At 50.6% G+C, this 24,469-nt stretch overlaps 1 protein-coding gene across 1 annotated transcript in view; it reads left to right on the plus strand.

The window, feature by feature from the left end:
• Nucleotides 1-24,469, plus strand: part of SH3RF3 (SH3 domain containing ring finger 3) — a 383,766-nt gene that overhangs the window by 179,175 nt on the left and 180,122 nt on the right. The window contains exon 3 of the mRNA XM_021680271.1: nt 18,694-18,957. Coding sequence (XP_021535946.1) covers nt 18,694-18,957 — 264 coding nt within the window. The remainder of the gene's footprint in view (nt 1-18,693; nt 18,958-24,469) is intronic.

Raw genomic sequence — 24,469 nt, forward strand, 5'->3', positions numbered from 1 at the left:
GGTGTGGTATATGTGTGTGGGTGTGGTGTGGGTGTGTGTTCTCACCCTGGTGCCCATGAGCAAACACGCTGTGTGTGCAGGGACTGTGAACCCCCTGGTTAGGGTCTCACAGTCCCTCCTCTCTGTGGTGCTGGCACCTGCGTAGTGTTTCATAAAGGGAGTGCCCAGTAAACATGCGCTGAGTGGAGGCTGTGCCACGTATTAGCCGCTTCTGAGCCTCATGTGAAAAGCCAGCCATTTGGAATCTTTGTAGCATCTGTTGTTGACTTTGGACCAAAATCTAAAAAGGACTCGTCAGCTTTTCTCTTGAGCACAGGAAGATGCTCTATCCCAGATGACCAGGATGGTTTCTCCCTTCTCTCCATGCTCTGTGCTTGGATCTGTTCCCTGGAGCATCAGGAGTGCTGGTGTTTAGGTTCATGAAGCTGACAGCCCCCGATGCTGTACACAGACCCTCCCCCTGCCCCACAGGGCTGTGCTCCAGAGCAAGATTCAGGAATTGGCCATCAGAAAAGTCCCTCATATGTCATCAGTTAGCAGCTCCCCAAACTTTCTTCCTGCCTCCTCCCTTCTCCCCTGCTTCTCACTTTTCTTTTTGCCATTATAAAGACACCAGTTTGAGTGTGAGCAGAGGAATTCTTGAAGGGCCTGGGCCTTCACCTGGGCATTGCCTGTGTCCTCCCTGCCTGGGGCACTTCTCCCAGAACTGGACTTAATTTCAAATTGCAGACCATCCCCAGCCCCAGTGACACTTCCTGTCCTCTTCCCGGTGTATCTCCTCCCTAGTACTTCCTGCCTTAAATGTGCTACATATATGTAACGATTATGTATGTGTCTCTCCTCTTCTAAAATGTATGCTCTCTCAGGGGCATAGACAATTTCTGTCTATTTTGTTTCTAACACGTTAGCGGTTCCTAGAACTGTGGCACATATTAGGTGGCCAGTTAATCCTGGGCGGCTGAATGAATTACGTTAATAACGGTTCCCAGGTCTTTGGTGAAGACAGTGTGGGTGCCCTTGCTTGTGTGTATGTGGGCCAAGGCTGACTGTAAGCAGGAGGCGAGGTGCTTCACCCCTCAGAGGGAGGCCGCTGCGGCCTTGGGCCCTCCCTCAGGCCGCCTGCATCTGACCGGCTGGGCCTTGCTGGCCTCTGCCCCCTCATCTTCTGTCCTCCGTCTGTGGCCTCAGCTCTTCCCTGTGAGCACCCGTGCTCCTGGTCCCGTCTCCGTAGCAGGTGATGAAGGTGGGCCTGCAGCCAGGGCTGGTTCCCTGGAATCGGCTCTTGGGGGCAGCCCGGCAGCCTGAGCGAGGCTGAAGTGGCATGGAGTTCTGTGACGCTCTGCCTCCGACCCGTGCCTCTTCCCAAGACCGTGTGTGGGACGGAGGGACAGGGCCTTCTCCCGGCCCGGCCACATACTGGGCACCAAGGCCCCCTCCACTCCGCTCCTCCCGGACAGACTGTCTTGCCTTTGGTTCTGTCGGGATGCCACGCTCCACTCTCCTTGCAGTGCTGAGGAGGCTGGGGCTGCCCGTAGTGGGCGGGAGGTGCACGCATTGGCATCCCTCTGCTGAGCAGTTCTTACCGTCCCAGGAGGTCAGGGTGCAGCCGTTCGGGTGCTCGTGTGCGTGGATAGCACTCGGGATCGTGCTCTTGAATTCACACAGTATGCTAATTGCATCCTTACAACTGTATTGAAGTATCTCTTGCCATGCAGAATAAAGGATCCGAAACTAATGGGTTCCTTTGAGCTATTCCGATGGGGTGGAAATAAAGCATGAAAGCAAAGCCTTGGCAGCCCGTGCCATCGCAGCTTACAGAAGACAAGTATAGCTGGTGGTCTTTTATCCCCAGCAGCAGGTGGGGCCAGGCTGCACCCCAGCCTGGGGCCCTGGGGAAGATGAGTGTGCCAGGAGCCTGGCCTGACTTGAGCTGCACGCAGTCCCCTCCAGTCTGATTCCCTGCAGCCTTGCCAGGAATTGGGGAATGGCCATAGAGCCCCACACTGGCCCTGAAGCATTTTCCAGAATAGACCTCGGTTCTGAGCCCAGAACACATCTCCTGAGTTAAACATTGCTTCGGGCATGGTCTCACTGGCAGCCAGTGCCAGGCTTGTACCCCAGAGAAAAACGATGGCATTGCCTAAATTTGTCTAATTCAGGCATTCATCCGCCTGCAGTTGAAAATTCAAGTTAGGGTCATTAATTTTACCTTCAAAATTCTTTGGCTTCTCCTTGTTGGACATGTTGTCTTGTATCACTAAATTGCATAAAATACTGTACATGACCAATTTGATCCCTCAGTTTGGGCATCAGATTTTAAGAAAGTCAATCCATTGGTTTCTTGCTTTCAAAAACACAAAATAACAGATTAAGCCTGATTGTCCTTGAGGACAGTTTGAGAGTGATCACGTTTTGCAGAACACAAAGTGAGACAACATACTTCGAGCAGCAAATCCCAACCTGAAGGCCAGACCTACCCCACTGCCTATTTTTATAAATAAAGTTTTATTAGAATACAACCACACCCATTCATTGAGGTATAATCTATGGAATCTATGGCCGCTTTCATGCTATAACAGCGGAATGGAGTTGGTTTGTCAAGAGACCTGCAAACCTAAAATATTTACTATGTGGCTCTTTACAGAAAAAGTTTGCTGATCCCTGGCATAGAGGATAAGGCCTGGCTATGTCACCTTGAACAAGTTTCTTACTTTTCTGTGACTCAGTTTCCTCATCTGTAAATGGAGATGATAATAATACTCACCTAATAATGTCATGTAAAATAAATGAATAATTATAGCATCTTAGAATAACTTCTGAAAGGTGGTAAATTTGTTTAAAAGTTCAACATCATTAGCCATCAGGGAAATTCAAATCAAAACCACATTGAGATACCACCTTACACCAGTTAGAAAGGCAAAAATTGACAAGACAAAAAACAGCAAATGTTGGAGAGGTTGTGGAGAAAGGGGAACCCTCTTACACTGTGGGTGGGAATGCAAGTTGGTACAGCCACTTTGGAAAACAGTGTGGCGGTTCCTCAAAAAGTTAAAAATAGAGCTACCCTATGACCCAGCAATTGCACTACTGGGTATTTACCCCAAAGATGCAGATGTAGTGAAAAGAAGGGCCATATGCACCCCAATGTTCATAGCAGCAATGTCCACAATAGCCAAACTGTGGAAGGAGCCGAGATGCCCTTCAACAAATGAATGGATAAAGAAGATGTGGTCTATATATACAATGGAATATTACCCAGCCATCAGAAAAGATGAATACCCAACTTTTACATCAACATGGATGGGACTGGAGGAGATTATGTTAAGTGAAATAAGTCAAGCAGAGAAAGTCAATTATCATATGGTTTCACTTATTTGTGGAACATAAGGAATAGCATGGAGGACATTAGGAGAAGGAAGGGAAAAATGAAGGGGGGGAAATCGGAGGGGGAGATGAACCATGAGAGACTATGGACTCTGAGAAACAAACTGAGGGTTCTAGAGCGGAGGGAGGTGGGGGGATGGGTTAGCCTGGTGATGGGTATTAAAGAGGGCACGTACTGAACGGAGCACTGGGTGTTAATAAGCAAACAATGAATCATGGAACACTACATCAAAACTAATGATGTACTGTATGGTGACTAATATAATAAAAAAATTATAAAAAAAGTTTTAAAGATAGGTGCACATTTCCAAGATTTTTAAAAAGTCCAACCACTCATTCATATCTCAGCCAACTCTTCATTTGCACACTGGTCATTTAAAGACCACTTCGCTGTTTGGTACCTCCTCCCCTTTGAGTCCCCCTCGTGGTAAAGAACGCTGCTCTGTGGGTCTGATAATTTCCTGTCTGACTTTGCTCTTGGATGACTTTCCCAGAAAACAGGGGGTAAAGACTTCGTTGTCTGTGGGAAGGGTAGTGGCTGGTGTGGAGAGAGAGCTGAGGACCCTCTGGGTACCCCCGCCCCTGCCATGAGGACAAGGGGGCCTCACTTCCCATGTGCTGTGTGATACCAGCAAGAGAGGAAGGGAATCCAGCAGGGCAGATGATGTGGCAACAAGAAGGCATGCTTCTTAATGAGCTAGTAAGTGGGACAAGAGGAAATATAGAGGAGAGAATAAGTTACAAATTATTTCCCTTCAGCTCGTTAGAACACTACGTGATGGTTGCTAGGCCCTGCTCCATTACTTTCTTCCCACCTGTTTCTCTTTGCTGTCTCAGGCAGAATACTCTATGCCACCTGCTTCTAGGTAGCACTTCATAGGCAGAGTGCCCGGAAAGCAGGCAGACTGACTTACTACATGTTTGGAGGACCCAGCATTTTTGTTGAGAAGTTTCTGGGTCCCTGTTCTCTTCTCTCTGTTTTAGGCTGGATTTTCTTTGGAAGTTGTGTGTTTACTTATCTTTATGCCCTCCCAGGCCATGTTTCTTAATTTGGGGCTCAGAGAACATGGTTTATATCACAGTGTTGATAGCTCACATACTTGCTCAGCATTCAGGTTATGGTTTTGTTTCTGCACAGGATACTACTGATTATACCACTACTTGCTTCAGAAGGAAAACTTGTGTGTGCTCAGTGCAGGTGCATCAGGATGTTCTATAGCATCCTGGCAGGGCGAATGCTGCCTTTGTCCTGAGCCTGATCCAGAATGCTGGACTTGACCGACCTGAGGGCAGAGCTGTAGGGGCTCAGAGGCATAGCCTCTCACCTGCCCCAAGCAAGCAGCTCATCTCTTCCTAAAATGTTCCCCCGAAGAAGGAATTTTCTGTGTCCTTTATCCTCTTCCTGTGCCTCAGTTTGCAAATGCAGAGCCCCTGACTGCACCCATCTCATTCAGAGCCCTCCCTCCGGAACTCCTGGAGCTGCTTGGCCTCCTCTGGCTCCCTCCCACCCTCCCAAGCCCCATGCACCCAACTCAGGGCTGCCCAGAATGACCTGCTTGGTGACACCCCTCTATGATTCCAACGTGCCCCCTTCCCAGCATTTCTTGTCACTTTCCCTGATTTGTTTGCCCCTTAGCACTTACTCCTTTCTAGCCTCTCAATTTTACTTACTTAAGTGTTTTCTTGCTTGTCCTTTTCCTGGAACATTAACTCCGTGAAGGCAGGGACTTTATGGTGTTTTGTTCACTGCCTATCAGAACATGTTTAGAGTAGATGGCGGCGTTCCTCTTCCTAATTTTTAAGAATTCAGGCAAGCCAAGTGAGCTCTTTAATATTTTAGTAAACTCAAAAATATTGAATATTTTAGGCAGGTCAGATATCACTACTTGGCCCAGAAGCCAGCCAGCAGAAGAAAGACCCTCCTTTATGTGGGGGAAGAGGTTCTGTGCTGGAGAGGTGGTCAAGGACAACTGGAGACCCCATTTGCACTTTAAAAGGGTTTACAAAGTCACACTAAAGCCTGAAGTCTTCAAGAAGAAATTTCTCATCGATAAAATAGGTAGTAACTGGGAGGATTCTCTAGCATATGAAATACATTTCAGAGTGAAGCTGCCTCCAGGAAATTTCTCCCTCAAGTCCCTGGCTAACAAATGCAGGGGGCTCCTGTGCACCTCCCTTGCAGCTTGCAAGCTGCTGTTGCATGACCCGGCCCCTGCGCGAGGGGAGGACGCCGGCCCTGGCAGCTGAGTCTACCACACTCACATCCACGCTGTGGCAGTGACTCCAGAGGCCATTCGTTTGTTTCTCCTTAGTGAGACTATTTGCATCAATCATTGATTTATGAAGTTCACCTGAAGTCTATAAAAGTGACTGCGACATCCAATTTTGTGGTGATTTCCATTCCAAAGTTGGCCCAGCATTTTATAAATAAATATCTGGCGTTAATGATTTCTGTAAATCAACATGGAAATGAAGCACCAAGGGATCCCTGCTAGCTCCAGCCGTGTTCATCAAGGCTCAGCCTGCATGGTGCGGTGAAGAATTCTGCCCCAGCACCCGCCTGTCCCAGGCCAAACAGTGGTCTGAGCCCCACACACCCAGATCTCTATCCTATATATAGGTAGCAAATTGCAGGATTCGTGGAAAGCAGGCAAATTCAATATATGCATGAATTTAGCCCAAACCATTAGCTATCCTTTGATTCATGCTTGATTTTTTTTGACTTAATAGCAAAACCTATTTATATTCAAAATGTTAATTCAGGGCTTGAAGTTTTCATGCTTTTCTATCATGTATCCAAAGTGCCTAAAGCAGTTTATAGAAAACAGAGAAAATCTAGAAAAGGGGCTAATAGGATGTTTTCTCTGAGATTGACCCAGCATGGCAAAAAGATTTTTAAGAACCTCAGGGCCTGTCTGTAGGTGAAAGGACCCTCGGTAGTCCCATGACCCCCTTCTGCTTATGGGAAGACCAGGCCCACCCTGCCCGGGACCCCAAGCTCAGAGCCCACCGGGAGCTTGGTGCTATTTGTCTCCCTCCTGGCCTGCCCCCCATCTGCCCTGTGACTCCCCTATGGCCAGGGGCCATGCCCGCCTGGTCTGTGGTATGCCATCTCCCACATGGCAAACTGTGCTCCTCACGTGGTGATGAGGGACAGGTGAGAAGGAAAGCAAGAACAGTCCTTGAGGTGCTGCCCTAAAACCCCGTCACAGCGATGTGTGGGGTCTCGGGGAGTATGGCACCTATCTTTCTGTCAATGGGACAGCTTTTCTTCTTTGACTAATACACTATCATGATCAAGTTTATTTTGCTAAGGTCTTTGTTTTTACAGAATGTGCCTGTCTCTGTGTTGTGTGATGTGGACGTCTGTAGTAAACAGGTGATGTGCTGTGTTCTGACGGTATTATCATTGGGAAGTTAACAGGAAACCGTAGTACTCACCAGGTTCTCTGTACAAGTACTGATAGCTGTTACCTCACTTACTCTCACAAGATCCCTCCGAGAGAAGTACTTTATGACGCCCATTTTGTGGATGAGGACACTGAGGCGCGGGGCATCCAGCATGCGGCAAAGTCAAGCTCTTAGACGCACTGCTGCGCGGCCATCCCGACCCTCCAGGGTCCAGGATTCTAACTCAGGCCTCCCTTCTTTGCTCTTAAATAAAGCTGGATTCTTAGGGAAACTTTATTTTTTTTTGCATGGATATTTACAATTATCTTCTTTTTCCCCTTGCCTTCTTGTATTACTTTTTCTTTTTTGAGGTGGAGGGTAGCATTAAAATCATAATGTGTAAAAAAATATTTAAAGGTTATTTGCTGGTTAGTTTCAACTGAAGTAGGGTCAGAAGGAACCATCTGCCCCTACTTTCTTTTTTGAAAAACAACAGATGTTGAAGGATGGGAAGACTTTGTTTTCCTTCCTGACCTCCTGACCTTCTGAGGTGTTTGGAGATCCTGGTATACAGTGTGAGGCCCTTTTGGCCCCATACAGGAGCCTTTGGTGAGTGCTTCCCTTAGGAACCTTGGTTATGATGTCAGACATAGGACTGGCCTGGACACCCCTGGATTCAGACCCAACAGTGCCTGCGATGGAGGGGCTGGGGTTGCAGGCAGCGAGCCCTTCCCCTGGGAGGGATCATAGGGGCAGTAAGCTGCCAGACAGAGACCACTTCTCAAGGTACAGACCACAATCCCCAGCCCAGGGCATGCTGCAGTAGTCAGCCATGCTCTCCTCTAGGTAACCATTGTCTAGGACATGTCTAGGAACGTCTCCACATCAGTTGACAGTATTGGTGTGGTCTTCCCAGAAAGTGGGGAAATGACTACTTCTTCTCTGAAGTGGATAAATGCAAACAAAGATCTGGACCCTTCTGGCCCGGTGGATAACCTGTCCACATCTTTCCTTTTCCTTCCATGTTTCCTTCCAGGTAATCATCAGAGCGCCCCCAAGGGCTCCTCTCCCGCTTTGGGAGTGTGAGGAGGCAGGCTGGGGTTACGAGCTGGAAGCTGGTCCCCTCTTACAAGCCCCTTGACACTGAGGAACTTCCTTGCCTGTCTTAATTTTCCTCAGTAGTAAAATGACAATAGTAATTCCTACTTCACAAGGTTCCTGTGAGCAATAATCGAGTTATCTGGAGTGTTTGGCATGAAGTAGCAGCTAAATAAATGGTCATGTTATTTTTAGAAGGCCATGTAAGTGGTGCGTTGGTGCTCAGGCTTGGAAGTCAGACCCCCTGGGCTCCGACCCTGGTCTGCTGTTTCCTCCCACATCTGGGACCTTGGGCAAGTTCCTGAACTTCATCATGCCTGTTTCCATCTGTAGAGTGTCAGTGATCTAAGACCAACCCATGGGTGGCTGTGAGGAGTCCACGGGTCACACAGGGTGAGTGCAGGAAGCAGCATACGGCGCATCCCAAGAGTTGAGGGGAAAGTGGCCAGTGCTTATGATGAAGGGGTGGCAGGAACCTCAGGAGTCTGGATGAAGAGCATCCCTTTGGAAGCAAGGTGGGAAGGACTCCCAGGACCCTAAGCAGTGCCCAGAGACACAGGGAAGGAGAGGAGGTCACAGCTGAGGACAGCACGCTAGACCTTTGCTGGTATTTCTTTCACCCAGCGTATGATGGAGCCAATGTGTGCAGATGCCAGGTGGGGCAATGTCCTCGCCTCATCCATCTGATGCTACTTCCAGTCTACACTTAGGGGTCATTAGTGGTGCCTTTTCTAGCACCAGCATCCAGGATCCTGGAACATTTGTTTGCCTCAGCAAGCAGTCTACGATGATCATTTTTATAGCACCTTCTTCATTAAGAGACAGAAAGCTCGTTTACATGCCATCAATTTTATTCTCTTGACATTACTAGAAAATTTGGAAGGACAGATTTGATTATCTCCAGTGTATGGGAGAATGGAGGCCCTGCGTATGGAGGTGATTTGTCACACGGCACCCTGCAAGGCCACCCCCACACCAGGGCTGTCTCCACTTCCCCAACTGCGGCTTTGACAGTGGAAGTGGCATGCTGTTCTGAAATGGAGCGCACACTCCACCCACACAGAGGGGCCCAGCAGCCACCACCCCTCCTTTACCCAGGAACGAGTGAGAACTGTGCAAGCCTCAGACCTTGGTCCGTTGCTAGCTTTGACCTTCCATTCCAGGAGTTGGCAGACTTTTTTCTGTGAAGTGCCAGATAGCGAATGCTTTTGGCTTTGTGGCCCATATGGACTGTTGCAAGTACTCAGCTCGGCTGTTGTAAATGGACGGGCGAGGCTGCGTCCCCATAAAGCTTGATTTACAAAGACAGCGGGCAGGATGGATTTGGCCCCAGGCCCATTTAACAGCTCCTGATCTATGCTAATATTAGATGTTCACCTTCTCTTTCTCCTCTCTGACTTCAGAACAATAGACCTGCGTGTGTGGTGGGCGGATTAGGTTTGAGGAACAGTTTGAGTGTGTGTATGTATGGATGTGCTTGCGTGCATACATACGTGTTATTCACACACGCCTCTTTCTGCACAGGGTATTAAAGGTGGGTCTCAGGAGACTGAACTAGGTGTTTTGGTCTCTGAATAATACTTACTAACACCCTAGTTATAAGACTGCCAAGCCTAGGGTTAAAACTTTTCCAGGCAATTCTAATACTCTCATGTTTTCATAATTGTCAGAACAGAATTACTTCTGATTTCCTTTATGAGCCAGACGTCATAGGGCATCCTTCACAGTCTGGGTAGGTCATGGACTGAAGCACAAATAGGCCTTCACAGCTCCCAGAGTGGCAGGATCTGTGGAGCCCGGTGAGGTCACAGGGGCAGATGCAGGGGAGAGCCTGGCTCACAGGCAGCAGGGGCTGTGAGCGGGCGGGGGAGGAGGTCCACGGAGAGCTGGCTGGTGCCGGACAGAACACAGGTTGTGCGTGTACAACAGGGTGTCTCGCAGCGGTTGAGAACCTGGTTTTGTTACCCTTTGAACCTTTGCAAGCTCTTGAGTGGAAACATGTTATGAAAATGAAGGAGAGCAGAACTGACGTGGCGGCTTTGGAGGTAGGGGAGTGGGGCACACACTCTCTCCTGGAGGGTCATGCTGTGTGCTGGGCTGGAGCAGTTTGGAAACCAACGGGGTGCGGTAAAGCCCAGCCGCTCCCATGTGGGGCCTCACTCTGCCCTTCAGCGGGCGGGCCGTTTGCGCAGTCAGATTCCGCCTCTCCTAGCCAAGAGGGAGGGCAGGCTGTTGCCTCTGCCCAGGCATATCTGTCTTGATTTCAGGGAAGGGAGGCCACACCCATTATTGGTGGTCAGCCTCCTTTGCAGCCCCTGGGAGTCTTCTTGTGTGGCTGTGTGCTCTGCCTGCTGGCACCCACAGCCCTGGACCAGTGCACTTACGGAATTCTGGTCAGGGGCCTCGACCTTCGGCTCCCTTTGCTGTCCCTTTCATAGAACCCTCTGGTTTTCATTCCTGACCTTGGTTGTCGAGCTGTTCCCTTCTCTTCTCTCAGGAGGAGAGTGAGAAGGTAGGCCCGGGCCCCGTGTGGTGACGGCTCAGTCACTGTGTGTCCAGGGCCCTCTGAGGGGCACAGTGAGGAGGGCTGAAACACATGGTAAAGTGTAGTGCTCCCTCACCCCTGCCATGGCGTGCGTAGATAATCGGGAGTTGGACAACGCAAGCATTTCTGAGAAGCTTCTCCCAGGCCATCTTTGTCTTTGCAACCCAGAATAGAGAGATTGCTGGCGAAACAGAATGTGGTGAAGCCGTTGTTTGACCAGAATGGGACACACTGTAGTGTTCCTGTGGAAACTCTGTAAAACCAGCTGACTCTGAAAAAGCTGGTGCAGAGAAATGCAGTTGTGTGTGGTGAGAAGCTGCTCAGACTTTGAAGGCTGCACAGGTGTGCGGGGGAGAAGGGGCACGTACAAGTATGCATGCTCCCCTCCCCCAGCCTGTGCTCATGGCGGGGCGAGAAGCTGGCACCCCAAGAGTCAGTCCAGCTGGCCTCAGCAGTGGTCTTGTGCCAGGGGTCAGCAGAGGCGGACTTTGTTTTGGTGACTGTGAGGCTTCCCTTTATTCCTCTTCATGTGGGTAGTAAAAAGCGAGCTCCTAGCCCTGGTGGGAAGGAGCCCACGTGTTCCCTGAGGACGGGGAGGAGGATGTTAGAGATCTGATCGTCACACTCGAGAGCTCTCTACTGTATGTCTGTGACCCTCATCAGTGTGAGTGCTGAGCCGGGGCCCAGCCTGTGAGCATGTCCATGTGTGCACGCACGCATGTGTGTGTGCATGTGTGTGCATGTGTACTTTCCCCAGAATCATCTTCACTCTCAATATTTCCATTAATGTTGGCTATAAATCTCCCCAAATAGAAAAAAAAAAAAACTCTCCTAACTGAGCTATGTCCTTGTTAGGAGCAACTTTTCCTGAGACTCAGCTTCCAGAAGACCTTAATTTTGGATCTCACCTTCTCTCTGCTGGACTTTGTTTGATCCTGGTATCTCTCCTCGTTCTTTTTTTTTTTTTTTAAAGATTTTATTTATTTGACAGAGAGAGAGAGACAGCTAGAGAGGGAACACAAGCAGGGGGAGTGGGAGAGGGAGAAGCAGGCTTCCCGCTGAGCAGGGAGCCCAATGCGGGGCTCGATCCCAGGACCCCCGGATCATGACCTGAGCCGAAGGCAGATGCTTAACGACTGAGCCACCCAGGCGCCCCGGTATCTCTCCTCTTTCCAGGGTCACATATGCAAGTGGCTTAGAAAGTGGCTTCACACCCTCAGAAGGGTGACTGAAGTTTTTTAAAGCATAAATTCTTTGAAGAGGAGCATGTTGTTTTGAAAAAGTTTTATTTCTTATGCCATGATGATTTTATTACAAAGTTGTGTCAGCTAATTTGAGAAGAAGTTCAAAGAGCCACAGGCCTTCTATGGTGTAAGCACGCTATTGCTTTATATAGCACCGTTCGTCTGGAGGAACCCAAGGGGCTTCACACCTTGCACATACAGATGACTCCATCCAGCCCAAAGTCACCAGATGTCTCTAAGGCAGAACATGGGTTTCCTTAAATCTCACTTCTCCTAACAGCTCAGACGGAGAAGTTAAGCCCTCTTACCTTCTGGCAAATTACCACTAACATCAGCGAACTGACTGCCAAAGTGCATAGAACTGTAGGCAAAGCTGAGAAGAGAGCCTTTGACAAGATCCAGGAAAAGTAAAAGAAAAAGAAAGAAAAAAGTACAATTTCTTTTTAATCCTCACAAATCTTGGTGAAACATGAAACTCGTGCTCAACACGGAGGCTAACGGCCACTCTTGGCTGTAGACAGCTTACGTCTGCATCACATGGTGAGGGCCTAGTGCTGTCCTCACCCCACCTGAGCTGGGGGACAAAATGTGCATTTCTCTTTTGTTGCCCGGGTTGGTGACCCTCTGAACAAAGGGATGTGTCTTACTCCCCTGTAGCCTACTGCAGGGTCTGGCATGTCGTGCTGTTCCATAAATTCTTGGAAGCACATCTATGCAAATACCAGAAAGAAAAAAAAATCGTTAGAACAGAAGAGTGAAAGGAACAAAAGTCCAGCACCCAAATGCAAAGCTTTTAATGAGAAAAATGGAAGAAAGGGCTTGAAGAGGGGGAGAACTAAAACCTGGGAACATCCTGGTTGATGTGTGATGTAGTGACATCTCTATCACAGATTTGATACATAAACTAGAGGGAGGGGACTCTGTTTCAGTACTTCATTTAATGCATGAAATCATGGCTTTTCAAGTAATTCTAAACCTGAGAGGGTTCGTGTTCATGGTACTGTCCTAACGGGGAATACATGAATGGTAGCCTCCACAGTGGTGTGGGGTCAACGCTTTGCCTTGAAAACTGCTTACGAGCTGGAGAAATGGTAAGTCACACCCCAGAGCGTCTGGGTTACTCAGGGTCCAGCTGAGCTCTGGTGAGAAGATCCCCAAGCACAGCGGCCCGAGTAAGGTGAAGTGTCCTTTCCTCACATAACAGTCCAGGGATCTGTTCTACACGGCCATCCAAGGAGCAGGTTCCTCTCTCTTTTGCTCGGACGGGGATCTGGAGTGGAAGAAGCTGGCTCACCTCCACCGCCTCTGCCATCCAGGCCGTGGAAGGGAGAATCAGGCATTAGGATTTCCTTACAAGGGTCATTATGAAACAGGGTCCAGAATTGCACGAGCCACTCTCACGTGTACTAGATGACTAAGTTACAACACATGGCCATGGCTACCTGCAAGCGAGGCTGAGAAATGAAGTCTAGCTGGGTAACCTTGACCCCCAGTTGAAACTTGGAATATTCTCACTGGCAAGAAGCAGGAGCAAGTGGATATTGGGGGACAGTTAGCTATCTCTGCCACTTTTGTGGGCTCTGCAGGCTTGGCATGTTTGTGGTGAGGCCACCTCCCTTCTGTGGCCCGCTCACCATCCCTGAAACGTGCCAGGATGTGTTTCCCCAGTGACCGTCAGTTCTGCTATGTCTGTGGGAGGCAGACCCACGTCTGTGTCCAAGTCTGTCCGGCACTGTGTCTGTGTCCAACTCTGTGTGTTTGCTCAGCCTGGTTCCTCCAGTTATCATGCCCTCCTCCTCGAGTAATCATTGGGATTTTCCCCATTTATCCAGGCCCAGTCACTCTTAGCAATGGGACTTTGGGCTTCAAGGACCCTGAACCTCACATCCTGGGAAAAAAATGTGCAGGGGAAACTTTTAGCCCAGGCCCAATCCTGCAGGGTTGGTTTGACTGGTCCATATGTTCATTCATTCAATAGATATTTTGAGCACGTGATCTATGTCGGGCCAGGGGTCGGGGATGCAACATTGAACAAAAAATAGGCACGTTATCTGTCCTCCTGGGGCTGATGGGCCAGGGGGGCCCTCCACTGGTAACATGCAGTTAGAAGCTATGCTCACTACAGGTGTTGCCTGGGAAGCTCTGAGTAAGGGAGACGGGTTGAGTCCTTAGAATCTAAAACATGGTCGAGTTCTTTGTCCACACTGTTACCGGAGCTTGCTGGGGGATGTGAAGGAGTGACACCTGGCCCTGCCACGCTGCCCTCCCCCACGCGCTCCAGGCCCCACGCCCAGGGAAGCCAGCGCGACTTAGAGCCTTGTCACCAGCATGCTGTAATGAAGGCACATTTGTCAAACCCCGCTGCCGCGGTGATCTCCATAAAAGATGGAGATGGTGCTGCTGTGCATGCGTGAGCACCCAAGTCTCCACGGGGTAGGACATTAAGCCCACAGTAAGATTTGTGTGCTACATCCGAGTAATGAGCCATGAAATTGACATTATAAGTTTTAATTATTATTAATGCCTTGCAGGGGTGGCTGGTGTTAATTATCTTGTAGGCATCCCAGATGTATTTCCCTTTTCCTTTTATTTCTTTTCCTTAATGTCTTGAGCCCATAGAATGCCAGCTCAGTGGCAGTGTTTGAATGGGATTCCTCCAGAGGGGAGCACACACAGCTGAGGGGTTATAAGGAGCAGTCTGCGGGCAGAGAGGTAATGGCTACATGGAAACCCGCTCAGTTTCCTTGGGCTGGGAGGATCCTCGCGGGTGCTGCCTCCAGGCCCTGTCATGGACTAATGAAGTTAATCTTAGAAAGGGTTTAAAGATGACAGGCGCCTCGGAGGTCTGAGAGTCCCCATTTCAGAGCCTTTCCTCACAGCGAGAACCAGGTTCCGGCTGCTCTGCCCCCCTAAAGAAACCGCCTCTTGGCGTTGTCCCTGACTTTTATCATTGCCCTCAGAAGTATGTCCTGCATCTCAGTTTTGCTCCCTCAGGTGCTGATCTTGGCAGTGTGGGGAGGGAATTCTCAGGTGGGCTGTACTGCCTCCCTCTCCCCCTTCCCTTCTCCATGGCTCCCTCTCTCCACTCGCCCTGTCCTTGCCCACCCACAGGCACAGACCAGAGCATGGCTGCCTGACCAGACCATGGCTGGGCCAGCAGGGCTGTGCTGTGTGCTCTGAGCCCTGTGATCTGACCTCAGGGTCACGAGATGGCTGGCCCCGACTGGGCAGCCATGCGTGCAAGCCACTCCTGCCCTGCTTCTGCTGCTTCAGACGCCCCTGGCCCCTCTCCTTCCCTGGTCTACCCACTAGCACAACTGCTCTTCTGCTCCTGCATGTGGAGCTGGGATCAGCACCCTTACCCTGGATCTCTGTGAGGCATGCTGCTTTACAAGGGGTGTCATGTCAAATCTGTCATTTCTGACTTTCCTCACCTCCAGCCCCACCCAGGCTCTATCTCAGGAATAAACTGAGCCCAGCTGAATGAGCAAACATGCATAGGACACCTACCATGTGCCGGACACTCCTGTCCTGGGGCTTGGTTTAATAGGGACTAGTGTGGTAGGGGTGTGATGGAGTAGAAGCTCCGAGGACATAGGAGAACACAGGCTGCTGCTGCCAGGTTTGGGAGGAAGAGGGAGGGGCCAAGGTGGTAGGCAAGCCCCAGAGGTTCCAGAAGCAGGAGCTCTTTTTGAGCAAGGATGCTGCCCCTGTGGCTTGCACGGGCTGTGGAGAAGAATGTCAGGAGCGAGCGGTGGCTGGAAGCTGAGCTGAGGCCATGTGGGGGAGTCTGAATGCCATGCTGAGGAGCTTGGTGCCCCTCCCTGAAGGTAGTAGGTAGCCACTGAAAGCTCCTGAGCCCCAGGGGGTAGGATCAGCTCTGTGTTCAGGCATCCAGCCTCACAGTGGGCTGATTGGGCCCACCACTGGTGGAGGTTTGCAGTGGTGTAGGTGGAAGAGAGGAAGGGCCTGGCCATGGCGGGTGGAAGCAGGCCTGGTGTTTCCCTGAGGGCTTGCTTACCAGTAGGGGCAGTAAGACTTGAGGATGAGTGCTAAGGTGGAGGGAGAGGGTGGGCATACGGGCCACCGAGGGTACATGCTTGGTGGTGGGCAGGCGTTCCCTGGCCAGGGTGAGGAATGCAGTGTTGGAGGCTCTTGGGACAGCCGTGGGACGTCAGATCAAGAAGTTGAGCAAGCGATTAGATTGGAACGAAGTCCACCACTTGGAAGGGATGTTGGAAGCAGAGAGAGAGGCAGGCAGAGTTTGGGTCGTGGAAGGTGTTGGGCTGTACAGGAGGCCTGGGGCCACGGAGCCCAGATGGGTGGGGACAGGCCCGTTCTGGAGAGTCAGTGAACGACCAGGTCCCCTGAACATCTGCAGTACGTGCCTCACAGGAACTGGGAGGACACACTACTCAAGAGCACCAGCCCCGGAGCCAGGCCTCCCGCATGGGAAGGGCCTCAGTTTCTTGTCACTACACCCAGGCCCTTCGCTGCACCCGGGCAGGTGGGGGCCGGGATTGCACAGCATGCATAGGAGTGTGCTGGCGAGTGGCGTCTGTGTCGACGGAGCCGGCAGAGCTGGTGGGGGCAGGCCAGAGTGGGAATGCTAGTGGCTCTGCTACACGGGGAGAATGGGGACGTGCGAATGTTCAAGCAGCATGCAAGCGCACAGAGGGGTGCAGAGCCCATCGAAGCAAAGGTGCAAATCTGGCCTTTCTTGCTCTCCTTTGTTATGAAGAGTAGCAAATTTACCAGCTACCCCAAGTGTCTTTGGGTCTCCAAACATTGCCTTTGATCACTCCCCGCTTGGTCTGGGGGTGAAAGGAAATGGGGCCGGAGGCAAAGCAAAGGTTCCTGTCGTGCACCGAGCTGAAGCCCATTTTCAAGTTGACGGCGGGTTCTCTCCTTACTGTCCCTCTCACGCCTCTTATCTTGATGGGTGTCTCAGCCTCTCCTGTGCTTAGTAGTGACAAGAGTCCCATCACGGAAGTCAGTGTTATATTTAACTTCTAAAGTTGTAATAGACTAAGTTCAAATAGAACAAGAAAGCTACCCTGTCTTATTGTAAATTTAACCTGACAGGCTGGGGCAGAGTTTCTCAGCCTCGGCACTGTTAATGTTCTGGGCGGGGCAGTCCTTTGCTGTGGGGGCTGCCCCGTGCATTGCCGGACGATTAGCAGCATCCCTGGCCTCTACACATTAGAGGCCAATAACATCCCACCTCCCAGCTGTGACAAGCAAAAATGTCTTCACACATTGCGAGATATTCCCTGGGGGACAAAACTGTTCCTCCCTGAGAACCCCTGGGCCAGGGGCTGACTGGCCTTTGTGTGTCTGAGGTCCTTCGGGTGATTCACAGCCAACAGCCCCTTCCATTCTTTTCTGATCACAGTCCTTGTTCTGCAAATCACCGCTTTGCCTCAGCCGTCTGAAATCAGGGCCTGTTACAGGCTATTGTGCTTATCGTACAAAGCTAGCCAGGATGAGTATTATTGGAAGCAAATTGATTTTTTTTTTCCTCATTGAGTTCTGCAACGAAAAATCCTCTGGTGTTACTATTTAATTGGTTAGCAGTAGCTGTCAATTTGCCAGCAGGTTCTCTCTTAACTGCTGTCATTTGACATTGCTGAAACATAAATGCAGAGTGATTGAGTTGCCAACATGTTATTAAGTCCCCTACAAAGAGCTTTTCGATGTACTACTGCTGCAGGCTTTTGTGGTTCTATTGATTGATTCGAATACTAAAGAAATCCTTGGCATAGACAGCCCTGGTAAGAAAATGCAGCTTCTGTCAGGGAAATTGTTGGGTATTGCCACAGGGACAGTAGTGGGTTTTCCTTTGGTTTTCCTCTGGCAGAGACTTGGCCTCTGACAGAGCTTACTCAGTTGATGGTTGTTGGCCACCCATACGGAAGAGGAATAGAAACCCAGGTGGCCACTGGTCTTTATGAGACAGGTCCAGTTAAGTTGAGGAGCCCGGGAAGTGGATGGTGACATCAAGTTTCAGGGTGGTTCAACAGACTCTTATTGCAGAAGAGCAGAAGATTGCCACAAATTCTGTTTTGGTTTCAGAACCAGTCATTCACCATTAGAGACCAAAGATGGCAGATCACTTTCAGAAAGGTTGGCTAATCTTTGACAGGATGACAAGAGCATCCCATGACATTGAGAGGATACTATTTTATGGTCTTGAAATTGTGCTTCTGGACCAGACTGCCATATGCATCAAAAAGCTATTTGTCATTGGTATGTGTATGGTGGGGGGTGTGTTGTGACAGTCAGGGACCACTTGTTAGAACTCCTAGTGCATTGGGGACCAATGTCCCGGGGGTGGCCTCCACCTTCCATGGCCACACTGTCCCTCTGGGCTGGATGTCACAGGTGTATGCCCTTGGCTTTAAGGCTGTGAGTGGGAAGGTCCCACAGTAGGTGTGGGTCTGTCCCCTTGACCTGAGAAGCCCCTTGACATGTGTTCTGAGTCGCTGTGAAGGTTCGGAGATGAAGTCAGGAAAATGTTATTGGACAATAATTGTTGGAAGTCTGGCAGCTAGAAATAGCACATAGTGGAAGACAATTTAGCACAGAGCAGTGGATGAGAATATCAGAGCCAGCCCACCTGGGTAGGGATTCCGCTATCCTTACGGGGGTGGGGCTTTGGGCCAGTTACTTTCTCTTTCTCCGTGCCTCAGTTCCTCACCTGTAAATGATAGTAATTTAGCTTCTGTTCCAGAGTCCTTTTCAGCAGAGTGAGTTGGTTCCTGTGGACAGTCCAGGACCATGCCTGGCCCCCCTCTCACACGCACTATTTGAGGGGGGACTGCCATTATGGGGGCCGTTTTGTCTCAGCAGGGCCATGGGCTTGAGTATCCCCATATAGGGTGTCTGTTCTTTTGAAGTACTTACCACTCTGGAACATTCTGTACGTGCCCACAGCACAGGAGCCCCCCATCCCAGACAGATCTAACAGGGCAGCAGGAAGGCCACGCTGAGTAACCAGATGCTATGTTTTGCTTTCAGACTCTTTCCCAGCTTCCCTATGGGAAGGCACTCTACAGTTACGAGGGGAAAGAACCCGGCGACCTCAAGTTCAGCAAGGGCGACATCATCATCCTGCGGCGCAGGGTGGACGAGCACTGGTACCATGGGGAGCTGCACGGGGCGCACGGCTTCCTGCCCGCCAGCTACATCCAGTGCGTCCGGCCCTTGCCGCAGACCCCGCCCCAGGGCAAAGCACTTTATGATTTCGAGATGAAGGACAGAGACCAGGACAAGGACTGTCTGACCTTCACCAAGGTAAGGAGGGCCCCTGTGAACATTGTCACCCACCCTCCATTTGAATCCTGGCTCCTTCCCGAGTGCCCAAGCTCCTCCCCATTGTGCCTCAGTAAGTGGGGAGAGCAGTTATTCCTACTTCCTGAGTTTTTGTTGAATGGAAGGAGATGGCACAGAGCCTGACACATAGCTGCACCCGAGAGCTGACAGGGCACTCTGGGTAACAGGTGCAGGACCCTCTGTCACCTAGGTGAGTCATGGTGTCTCTCCGTGGCAACTCAGGTGCAGAGGAGTGAAGTCTCTCCAGGATTGACAGGCCCTGGGAGAGGGGGATCATCAGAGGAGGCTGCTGCAGAGACCCCTTCAGCTCACAGGGAAGGGGCGGTAGGGCCCAGAAGCCAGCGTGCTGCAGCCCTGTGCTCTGGAGCACCAGAGGGCACAGACACATGTGCTTAGGGCCAGGTCAGTCTTGCAGAGAGGGACCCGGGCTGGTGACAGACTAAATAGCATTTGCCGGCAGAATTGTCCTAGCAGAGCCCAGTGAGATATGGAGGGGCCTGGTTTCTGGCAATCCCGGGCCTCCTTGATTGTCAAGTATGGAGAGGACTGAGGTGATGATGGCCCTGTACACCCTGATGGTCCCTTACTAAAACTACAACCGACGGGCTCCATTCTTATCCGTGGGCGTCCCTCCTTCCTTGCTTCCACTGACAGATTTCTCCCAGTGCTGGGCAGGGTCGGGGCCCTGGAACACTTACCTCTGCCCAGTTCAGTAACAGCAGTGGCCCTTGATAGCTTTACCAACCCCATCACTCTTTATCTCAACTGTCTTCCTGATGTTGGAGCCCAAGCTCCAAGAGGCACAGTCACTTACCTGAGGCTGGTGGCTCGGGCCTCTTCTTCCACCTTCCATCTTCTGTTTCCTATCTGTCCTGCTCCCCCCTCCGCACCCCCTGCCTCACGTGGGCACTGTTGTAAATAACGGTTGTAAATAACAGAGCTAGAACTCTGAATCTCTGACTTCAAGCCCACGTCCTTCCCACTTCTGAGAGGCCATTGTTAGTCTCCCTCTGCCCCATCTGCTCAGTGCAGAACCTGGCTGTGCTACTGAGCTTTCTGGAGGGCTGCTGGAGTACCGTGCACACCATTTTTGAGCAAAATTGGCATGTCCTGCACATGGCTGCTATTTATGTCTTGTTCCATTGTTCAGACTGACAGTGAATAATCTATTTTTCATTCATGGATTCAACTCTTTCTTCCTTCCTTTCATCAAGGTGTTCTGATGCTAATTCTGATTGTCATCTGGCTGATGCAGTTTCCCAGGAAGCTGCAGCCAAACCTGTCCCCCCTTACCCTCCCCCTCCGCCTCTTCCTCTCTGGCTCTCTCAGTCTGTGGCCTGGAGTGACAGGCTGCCTGGAGTGCAATGTCAGACAGAGCCCCCACTTTGCTCACCTCTCTGCCCAATGGACTCTGGAGAGCCTCCTTTGAGAGAAGAACGCCCTGGGGGCCTGTGACGCTCTGTGCTATCACTTGTCACCAAGAGCAGGGACCCCTCTCGACCTCTCGGGTTCTGGTTGGGCTCTTGCTAAGGAGACAGACTCTGTTATGGCTCCAGGCTTCTCTGAGCTCAGCCAGCTCCAGGAACAGACACAGCGTCCTCACAGAATTGTGTTGGAGGAGGCTCTTCGAGCCAGGAGAGCTCAATTTGCACTGACCACTGCAGAGCGCTGGAGCCCCCAGCTTCCCCTGGCGTGAGCAAAGGCCTGCCTTTCCCACCACCATCATAACCTACTGTGTTCTACAAGCCTCTGCCTGGGGCACTCAACTCCAGGGTGAAGCCCAGAGCGCATCGGACAAGAGGATAGAGAGGCATTTGTCCACTTACCAACAAGATGTACTAGCCTCCAACTCTGCTGGGCACCGTGCTACACCCAGGGGCCACAGACAGACCTGCTGCGCTCCAGAGCCTCAAGTCTGGTGGGAGAGACAGGCAGTAGCAAGTTAAGAAATAAGTGTTCCAGAGTCAGCCTCAGAGAACAACCCTGGTCACCCGGGAGCTAGAGTAGGCATTTAGTAAGGGCTCCAAAATATTCAATGATAGCCCTTCGTGTTTGGCATTTCAAAAGAAGCAGTAAAGTAGTCCTCATGGGGAAAATTAGAATTCAGGCTTTCTTAGACTCATTCTGTGGTTGGCATTGTTCTTACTTGGAATTAGGTTGGGGGTACAACGATGGTGTCTGGGGTGTGAGCGGGCGTCACTGTTGAGGTGTCTGTGGTCATGAGGGCTTCTGGGGAGATGGCATGTGAGTTAAGATTGAGGGGCAAAGGCACCAGGCACAAGAGGGTCTCAGGGGGTGGTCTCCAGCCACAGAATGTGGCTGTTCCCACAGGAAGCCAGGTAGGAAGTGTGTATCTCAGGGTGTTTTTCAAGGACTTTTTTTTTTCTTGAATCCTGTGGATTAATGTGGAGAGTTAGAGACCCCTGCACATGATTCCCACCGAAAATTGTGCTGTGACATCCATCCCCTGCCATGTTCACATAACCTTTTTAGGAGCACCTACTTTTGCCCATCTGCTTGGGTTAGGGCACAGGCACCCCTACCAAGCCCCTGTTCTCTCTGCAGCTCTTACCTCTAAACCTCTTCAAACAAAGCCTCTGAAGGACATGGGTGAGGAATCATGCCTCTCTCCTGCTCCGTTCATATTTCCTCTTGCCCACACTGCTTGCCTGACATTTCCCTTCCATGTGCATCTGACCAGCTCATTTGTTCCCATGCCGGGGATGCTGGTTCCATCTGACAACCTCCGTTTATATCACACCTCAAGTGACTCTGGGCTTGGCATCACTCCTTCAGACCAGCTTGATTTTGCCTGCCTGGAATGCTTTGTTGTTTGCATGTGTTCCACTCTGGAGTCAGCAAGGGAAGAGGGGTCTCTAAAATCCATGGATGATGCTCACTTACCTTTCAAAAGCATCATGGTGATGGCATTGATCGGATTTAAAAAGGCAGGAAGCAGGTGGATCAAAGCAAGATTTTTTACCTTCAGCATTGGCTTTTGAACAGTCCTGTTAAAATTGCATTAATCAGAGCCATTCTAAAACCAAAGTCCTTGGGTGCCTGGGTGGCTCAGTTGGTTAAGCAACTACCTTCGGCTCAGGTCATGATCCTGGAGTCCCTGGATCAAGTCCCGCATCGGGCTCCCTGCTCGGCGGGGAGCCTGCCTCTCCCTCTGACCCTCCCCCCTCTCATGTGCTCTCTCTCTCATTCTCTCTCTCTCTCAAATAAATCTTAAAAAAAAAACAAAAAACAAAAAACAAAGTCCTTGCTTCATTTAAGAAGAGAATGAATAATTACTTTTGGTAAAGCAGCTATAAAAAGCATATTTTATAGCTTCATAGTCATCCCACTCCAGAAAGCGGGCCACGTGCAAATGCCAAGACTAAAGGAAAGAAGTGCCCTGAGCTCTCGGCTTGCTGAGCTCTCGCAAGCTCTCCCATGGGGCATTGATGCCTGCCGCCCTCCACATGCACAGAGAGGGAATGGGTTTGCTAGGGAGGCACCCTTGTGTAGGGACTTCGCAGTTAGGGATCCCACAGGTGACCTCGGGGAAACATTTCACCTTGCCGGGCCCCCTAATCTTCAGGATCAGGACACAGATCCTACAGGGGGTGCCAGGGGCCAAGTGATGCAAGTATAGAGCTAAGCTTTGGGCTTGGCAGACGAGAGGGGACTTTGAGTTCCAGTCTTTCTGTGGCAGCTTACTCCATGCTACCTTATTGTCACTCAACTACAAAATTCAACAAATATTCATTGAGCCCTGACTACGTACATTCCAGTTAATGAGAACATCTTCATCGCCCTGCCGGGGAGCTATGCTGAATGTCAAGGGCCTGGGGCTGCCCTTTAGTGAATTGACTCCATAATGCTCAGGAATCCTGAGAGGCCATGAGATTTTCTCAGGTGGCACCTGGTTGACCCCAGAGTCACTTTTGCACCGGCTAGCAGCGGGAGCCTGAGGCTTACCGTGTTGGACTGATCCCCATCATGCTTGCCACATGAGGCTGCAGGACAGTGGACATAGGGACAGCTCCCTTACACCCTTCACCTCACACTCTCCCTTCCCCAGCCCTCCCCCCGGGGCCTGAGGGATGCTCTGAGTTGGCAAAGACCTGTGTAAAACACCACCACACTGTCCCAGCCTAGCCCTAATTTTCTGCTGTTGGGGTCACCACAAGACCCTTCCATGTGATCTTATTATGCTGATTAATGTTTAATCATTGTCTCCCAAAAGTGTGGGACTTCTCTCCTGTGTGAATTACCCCAGCATTAATCCCAAACTATGTTCTGATCCAGGGGACAGGCTTAGATAAAAATCAAGTATGGACAGTTTGGGCTCTAGAGTCGGTAAACAGATACAAATCATGACACTTTTTTATTATTAAATGGTAACTTTGGGACATGTATTTGGTCTTTGAGTCTCCTTTTTTTAACCGTACAGTGGAGTTGATAATAGAATTCAGTGAGCAAGGGCATTTAGAGAACCAAGCTCAGAATAGGTATTCAATAAATATTTGCTTTCTGTCCTCTGCTTTCTTCCTGCTTCAGGAAAAGATAAAGTTCAGTCAGATACTTAATCACTTTTTATGTTAGTCCAAAATGCTCACAGGAAAACAAACACCCTTCCTAAGTTACATACTACTTGGAGAGATGAGAATTTGGCTAGTTAGCTAGACCCTTATATTTCTGGTGGCTAAATCCCTCAGGGTATTGCCCAGGGGTTATGAAATCTCAGCCTCTGTGTCAAGACTGTTGTCCCCATTGCTGGGCACCCAGGCCTGCTGTGTCATCTCTGCTTCTTTCTGAGGGGCACTGGGAATGCTTTTAGGACTGGAAAGACTCAGGAAGCAAAGCGAGATGAGCCTCAGTGCAGTGCTCCACTCAGGCTCCCCTCAGAAGTTACCAGAGAATCTCAGTCGCCTTTGTGGCTCCTGGCTCCTGGTTCCCTCCTTCCAGCCACCTCTGAGTCCTGCTCGGCCTGGGCGGAGGAGACACCTGGCTAAGGTGACCAACCCCAAGCATGAGCACAGAGGAGGTGACAGGGAGCACAGGGACAGCCTGGGGGCTGCTGAGGAGTGTCCTCGCCCACCCGCGCCCACCTCCCTCCCAGGCTCAGTTCCAGGCCTGCCCCTGGCTCATTCCATTCGTGGCTACACTGGCCTCCAGGCCCCTGTCCCTCCATCCTGTTGGCTCCCCAAGGGCCTCTTCAGCTCTCCCCACAGCCTGAGTGCCCTCCCCACCTGTCTGCACATCCCTCAGAGTGGCCCCTGACCTCTGAGTGATGGAGCCTCCCCACCCAGCACTCCACACCCCCATTTTCTCCTCCTGAGAAGGTAGTGTGTATATTTACGTGACAGTTGTCTGTCTCATGGCTGGAGTGCTGGCTTCCTGAGTGTGGCTATTCTGCATTTACCAACTGCCTATCCCCATCTTGGGACAGTGAAGGGCACACAGGACTTTGAATACATATTTG

The sequence above is a fragment of the Neomonachus schauinslandi genome, chromosome 10 (assembly GCF_002201575.2).
Source record: "Neomonachus schauinslandi chromosome 10, ASM220157v2, whole genome shotgun sequence".
NCBI classification, from domain to species: domain Eukaryota; kingdom Metazoa; phylum Chordata; class Mammalia; order Carnivora; family Phocidae; genus Neomonachus; species Neomonachus schauinslandi.